Source organism: Cyprinodon variegatus, unplaced genomic scaffold, assembly GCF_000732505.1.
Source record: "Cyprinodon variegatus isolate N-32 unplaced genomic scaffold, C_variegatus-1.0 Scaffold1955, whole genome shotgun sequence".
NCBI lineage: Eukaryota > Metazoa > Chordata > Actinopteri > Cyprinodontiformes > Cyprinodontidae > Cyprinodon > Cyprinodon variegatus.
In genome coordinates this window covers 54106-60741 of record NW_015152408.1, presented here as the reverse complement: position 1 = coordinate 60741, position 6636 = coordinate 54106, and the positions used below count along the sequence as shown (strand labels likewise).

The window sequence follows — 6636 nt, the reverse complement described above, 5'->3', positions numbered from 1 at the left end:
GGGATCCACCTTGACTCACCTTGTTGTTTAGAGAAAATCTTTTTCTGTCTTTGCAGCTTTGGTTTCCTCTCAATAACAGGATTGAAAAATGTCACCTTTAAAGCAAAAATCAGATGGTTAGATATTTCAGACATAATTAAACATGGATGACAACATGGGTGACATCAGTGTGGAGGAATCCTTTTATGGACGGGAAGCAGCCGGTGTGCCGGCGTTGGCCTGCATTCACCTCAGCAAACAGCATCCCCTGTGGCTCCAGGTACAGACACATCCCATGACGCTGGTTGTCCAGGAAGTCCTCCAGCCTCAGGAACTTGACAGCACAGAGGGACCGATAATCCCGCCAGTACACCGAGATCTCCAGCTCTCGAGACTAGAGAGCAGAGCCAGATCAACAAGAGCAGCAAACGTTAGCTTGGAGCGAAGCAGCATAAACACGCCGCTGAGCTGTTAGCACAGGTGGAGATCAAAAGCAGACGAGTGTTACCCGATCCAGCTCCAGTGTAAACTTCTGGTCCCAGGATTGGTTGCTGATGGGCCTCCAGCTGGTCTGTCCAACCACGGTGTTGTCCAACTTCAGGACGGCGCTGATCTCATCTGAAGACAGAAAAGACAATCAGGATTCCAGCTGTACAGAACAGCCATGCTACACACAGAGCTCTGATTTCTGGTTCAATTCTGTTTCTTTACTAAATATCTGGAAATTTGGACTATGTGAAATACAGAATGTTTTTGTTCCAGAACTTTCATCTTCTTTGGCAGGTTTTTTTTTTTTGTGAGCATTTCCACTGTGGAGTCAAAGGAAACGCCATTCTGTCACAGCCTGTGATTCGCTACTCCAGTGATGACCAAGTGTGAGAAATAAAAGCTGGATCCAAACTTTGATCAGTGACTGAGTTTAGTTTCAGTCCTGAATTTATAAATATATCAGATTAGGTTTAACAGAACAATTCAGACGCTCGCCCTTAAATAAAAACATGGCCAACGTCTAGCACACCGATAGGAATGAATCTAGACTCCTCCCTCCAAGGAAAGCCCTCCCCCAGGTGTGAAGAGAATGTGATCTCTTAGACCTGATCTGAAATGAATAAATTTGTAAAAATCAGTCTGAAAAACTAGGGCCAGACTTGAGATTTTTTTATTTTTTAGAATAAAGTCGTAACATTACTAGAATAAAGTCGTAATATTAGGAGAATGAGGTCATCATACCACAACCTGTTACCAGAATGAAAGTTGTCATAAAATACAACTTTATTCTCGTAATCTTACAACTTTATTCTCAAAATAGAGAATAAATCCTGACCATAATACTTCATCGTTGTTTTCAAAACCCTTTGTTGAATAAACTGTTTTTCAAAGTTTCATTCATGGATTGTATTTTTTTCTTTTTTCATAGTTTTTCTTTGAACAGTAGTGGAATAAAATGCAGTGGTTAGCTGTTAGCTTCAGGGTGATACTCACTGGAGAGCTCTTCGCTCTTGGTCAGGTTCCTGGAGCTCACCCCTCGGTTTCTGTTTGCTCTGCTGATGAAGGATGAGCGCGTCTCGCTGGGGCTCCAGCCAGGCAGCGGGCTGGGGGCCGCTTTGGAGCGGCCGGGGACACTTTCCAGAAGGTCTTGGCAGCCCATAAGTCTGACATCTAGCGTGCCTGAGGACGAAGGTAACCTACCAGTCAGTGTGTTTAAAGTAAACCACTTCCACCATGTTTTTTTTTAGATTTCAGTGCATAAATCCAGTTACAAAGATGACTTCATATAAAAACATGACCAATCTTGGAATATAAACTAGTATTTTATTTAGTTTAGATGGCCAATAGAAAGCAACCTTTTATAAATCACATACAGGCCCGATGGGTCTCTGTGATTCTCAGTTTTCGTCTCCAATCCCTGCTTAAGGCGGATTAATCCCGCTCAACCTGACACTTCAGCAGAATTAACTAAATCCTATATTTCTTTGCATCAGCATTTAACAATTCAGCTTCAAAGCGAACCGGCGACCAACATATGACTAATATGATGATGATTCCCAAAATATATCAAACCCAACCCGGTTCTACCAGCTAGAATCTGTGGAGACGCTTCCAAGTTGTGTTCTTGAACGCAGCCCGAGGGGAAGCAGGATGACTAATCCAACCGTTGTTAGCAGAGCAAAGACTGAAATAAAGGGATTATCTGCTACTGGGAGGAAACATGAAGCCAATTCAGTTCTTTGCTGTGAAGCTTCCAGTCCCATCACAATTCAATTTTACATTGCATTGAATTTACATGCTAATATTAGCTATCAACAAATAATCTGGCTGCTTTAGATTTTAGTTGCAACATTTTAATGCGACAGACTAGCAGGGAAAAGATTATTAAGGGAAATCAGAGTTGGATTAAAAGCTTGATAAAGTGTGAGATAACAGGAGAGCATACTTAGCATGGTGCTGTTAAATTACAGGGAGACATTAGCTTTGTTTTGATTTGGTTCCTCTTAAGCTACGGCGCAAAGTTTGTTCCTCTATTTTTGAGAGCAAAGGACAAAGAAATTTGTAAAAAATACAAATTGTAAAAAAAAGTTGAAGACAAACTTTGCGTTTTTCTTACATTTACCTTTTTCATAATTTTTTGTTTTCCTATTTTTGTTTTTATTTACATATTTTATACATATTTTTTGTATTTGTTTTTCAGATGGAGTTGAATTATTTCCATCCTCTTAAAATTGTAATTCCCATATCTAATTTTTTTTCACTTCGAGCCCCATACCAACGCTCTCTCTTGACCAATAAAAATGCTGTTGCTAAAGCGTCCGTCACACCCTGACGATTCAGACCAGCGTACGAAAAATCTGGCAAAAATGCAGTTAGCTAGATAAGTCAAGGGTACGTTTGGCGACATGAAGTTATGAGCATGCTAAAGCACGCTGAAACACGCTAACACACGTCGACATACGTATGTCGGGAAATTTTGAGCATAAAAAAAAACTAAAAAAGTTTGCTGTTTTCTTACATTTACATTTTTTCACGGATTTTATTAGTTTTTCAACTTTCTGTTTTTCAAAAAGAGTTTAACTATTTCCATCCTCTTAAAATTGTAATTCCCATATCTCATTCTGTTCGTCCCGAGCCCAATAACGACGCTCGCTCTTGACCAATAAAAATGCTGTTGCTAACATCCAGCAGACCAATAGAAATGCGTCTTCCCTCCTAATTTCCGAGGAAAGCCCGCCCCCAGAAGTGAAGAGAATGTGATAAGGAAATCACTATTTAAATCAAATGGCAGAAGGAAAACTCAATCAGAAAAAAATTTTAATTGACAATTTTATGTGAAAATCTGTAAAAAAAAAAATAAATAAATTGAAAAAATAAACTTTTTTGGGGAAAAAAAATTGAAAAACATTAAAGTTACTCTCAAAACCTTTCATTTCTGCCTTTTTTTCCCAATTTAAAAACATGTTTGCTGCAACAATAATGGAACACATTTCACTACGTATCAAAGCAGCTGCAGGGAGGCGGGTTTTCAGCCTGTTCAGACACAGGTATACAGGTGTGTCTGCAGACAAAAATAAGGGCACAGCTGCACCAGTCAAACACGTTCCCTAATGTAACACTGCACTGTTGATATAAACACTTATGTTTCATTTTATCGCCAATCTGAGAGGAAATATCAGTCCGCCCTGATGCCAGGATAACTTCCTGTGTCTACATAAAACAATTGTGCTTCATGTTTTGCTCTTACCTGTGAGCGCTGCAGGCTTGGTTACGGTGCTGTACTGGTTCTGCGTGGAGATGATGCTGGATCTGGGGCTGAGGGCCGGGGAGGACAGCAGAGACAGCTCCTCGTTGATGGCGCTGCTGCGGGGGTGGTTTTTGGGCAACTCGCTGAGCCGCTGTTCTAACGAGTAGCGCAGGAGGTCCAGTTTCTGACTGGACTCCGTGAAGCGAGCCTGAGCCTGAGGGAGAGACACAATTTCCTCTTTTATTTACCCCCCCATCAGGTGCAATCTGAGTGATCCTGACCAAGTCCTAGACCAGAGGTCTGCAACGTACGGCTCTATAGACACTCAACTAAGGCTCTTCATCACTTTGGATAATTATTTTAACAATAGACATACTAAATAAATGCATGTTTTAGCGTTTTCCCCAGTATCTAATTGCATTTAATTTCAAAAAACAGAAATATAAACTATTTTTAATATTTTTTAAGTGGAAAAAATTTGAACAAAACAATCAACCTATTAAATATTAACCTCTTCAGACTATAGCCGTAAACTAGATTGTTGTGGCAGAAGGTTTGCAAGCATGTTTAGTTGTGGCCGGTTTGTTGGAAGCATCTTGCTAACCAGTTAGCAACTTAGTGCTAGCAGGTTCCCAATGGGAATTTCCTATTGGGACCAAGTAGCACTAAATTGGTGACTTAGAAACGACGCTGTCAAGGAACGCTATGGACAGCGGAAACATGCAAGAGGAGGAGAGTTTAGTGTCGGAGGTCGTGGATGAGTCTCCTCCGTCATCCATTTTTTATTTAGAGGAGGAAAGCGGGGACGAAGATGTTGTGGAAGAGGACGCCAGGGCGGCAGAAGCTTGGTTTGGTGTAGAAGGCTTCCAGCCGTACATGTTTGAGCCCTTGCCTCGCAACGCTGCCAGTTCTGTTAGCTCTACGCCTGCCGAAGACACAGACGTCCATCCCCGTGAACACTGGGACGCAACTCAATGGGAAAGGAAAGGATTCTGATTTCAACCGTTGCGTATATTAGCTGCGACACATGAATCAAGATGCTATGACTGAAAACATTTGATTGACAGATGACCGTTGATATATGATTGGCCGAATTTAGGTGTTCAGGCTGACGTAGAACTAACTAGATTTTTTTAAATAGAAATTTTCTAAATTGTTGGACAATATGGTCTGATAAAGATTATATTTATTATACATGTTTAAGCTAAAAGGATTTGACATTTTAATATGATTTCCTTACAACTTTAAAATAAGATAATTAGATAATATGCAACTGAAATAAGACAAAATATTTTGTCTTATTTTAAATGTTAATCATGTTGTTCCATTTGCAGAGTGTCTCACTTACCTCCTTAGTTCAAGAAAAAATGTAAAAATGTTGGGTTTTAAAGATAACTTTCCAAAACGTTTAGCAGCCCATTGAGAAATGCATTTATTCTCGTTTTCCCTGAATTTTAAAATCTAAAATTTGAAATGGTACAATGGTTGTTTATAAATGACAAATCTTTTGAGGTTCATATTTCTTAAAAATAAATGTATGCAATCATGCCATATTTTAGCTGGACAAGTGTCCAAAATGTCTCTTTTTGGATTGTTAAGGCTGCAGACCCCCGTCCTTCACAGTGACCCCCTCCAGCCTACCTCTGAGTGAGCTTTCTTTTCTGTGACTTTTCCAGAACCCAGAAGTTTCATGACGTTCTTGGCTCCCTCTGCCACTGCAGACTCTATCCTGGCATGGTGACACAGCTCCTCCACCCGCAGGTCCAGAGGACTGATGATGGACTTGTCTGCAGGTCCAGGAGGACAGGTGTTGATAGTTTGAACACACAGTAGTGAGTAACATGTTTTACAATCGTTCTTGGTTATTAGAGGTCTAATCATGGTGTCTTTCATGTTTTTCCAGCATTATTTTAATTGGGACGCCGGTTTTCTGGAAGCTGCAGGACTCTGGACCTCTCGGACCTGAGCCGAATAACTCTGCTTTATATCTCAGATCAGAAACGATGCAGAATGGATGGGCTGCTTTAAGCCAAAGGGGAGTAACAACAAGAGCGGCGGCTCACCCATCATGTCGTTGCTCTCGAAGGTCAGCTCGCTGGCCTGGCTGGCCTTCAGGATCTGCATCCTGATGAACTCGATCTTGGTTTTACTGTCTTGAAGCATCTGCTGAGCCGCTGCCAGTAACTTGCGATCCTGTAAACATATTAGTTTTCCGTCAATCGTCGTTAATGCGTTCTGAAGAAAACAAGGACTGAAGCTATACGAGGTGACCAAATTTGGTGCTCCAAGGTCAGTTTTCTGCCCTTAATTGGAGCTGTGACGACTGAACAACTGAACACGTGGAAAACCTTATTCATCAAAAACAATTGTGGACACACACACACACACACACACTCGTGCAGCGTGAACAAAGCAAACTCCACCCCAAATTCCTGAGAAGTTTAATGCTGCTTGTTGACGGCGGCTGCGTGCAGGAAAGTCCTCGGTCCAGCAGGCATTTCCTCTCTGACATCACGACTGTTTCCAACTGGAAGCATCGTCCGTCTGTGACCCCCCCCCCCACCGGCCACACACGCAGCAGCAGGTTAACATCATTTAGGCCCCATTCTGCTTTCATATGGAAAATGAAATAAATGCACCAACTTTTATTTATTTATTTTTTTGTTTGTTTTGTTTTTACTCTAAAATGAGGGTAAACAAAAAAAATGGATACTGAGACGCCGTATCCAGATACGTTATTAATGAAGCAGGTTAACCATTTTAGATATATTTATAAAATAAAAGAATAATACCTCAGAAAACCTTCGGGGTTTTCACTACATGCAAAGGTAGAGAAACAAAAGTTCTTCAGTGTTTTTAATTCAGAGTAATTTTCATGTGAATGTGCTTTACTGGAGGCATCCATGTTTGTCAAAGAACAC

General features: G+C 40.9%; 1 protein-coding gene across 1 annotated transcript in view; it reads right to left on the bottom strand.

Annotated features, from left to right (window-relative positions):
* Nucleotides 1-6636, bottom strand: part of LOC107104924 (serine/threonine-protein kinase N2-like) — a 52407-nt gene that overhangs the window by 4549 nt on the left and 41222 nt on the right. The window contains exons 4-10 of the mRNA XM_015405042.1: nucleotides 5760-6018; nucleotides 5357-5486; nucleotides 3716-3929; nucleotides 1462-1647; nucleotides 488-597; nucleotides 230-373; nucleotides 20-95 (exon numbers count right to left, since the gene is read on the bottom strand). Of these exons, the coding sequence (XP_015260528.1) occupies nucleotides 20-95; nucleotides 230-373; nucleotides 488-597; nucleotides 1462-1647; nucleotides 3716-3929; nucleotides 5357-5486; nucleotides 5760-6018 (1119 nt within the window). The remainder of the gene's footprint in view (nucleotides 1-19; nucleotides 96-229; nucleotides 374-487; nucleotides 598-1461; nucleotides 1648-3715; nucleotides 3930-5356; nucleotides 5487-5759; nucleotides 6019-6636) is intronic.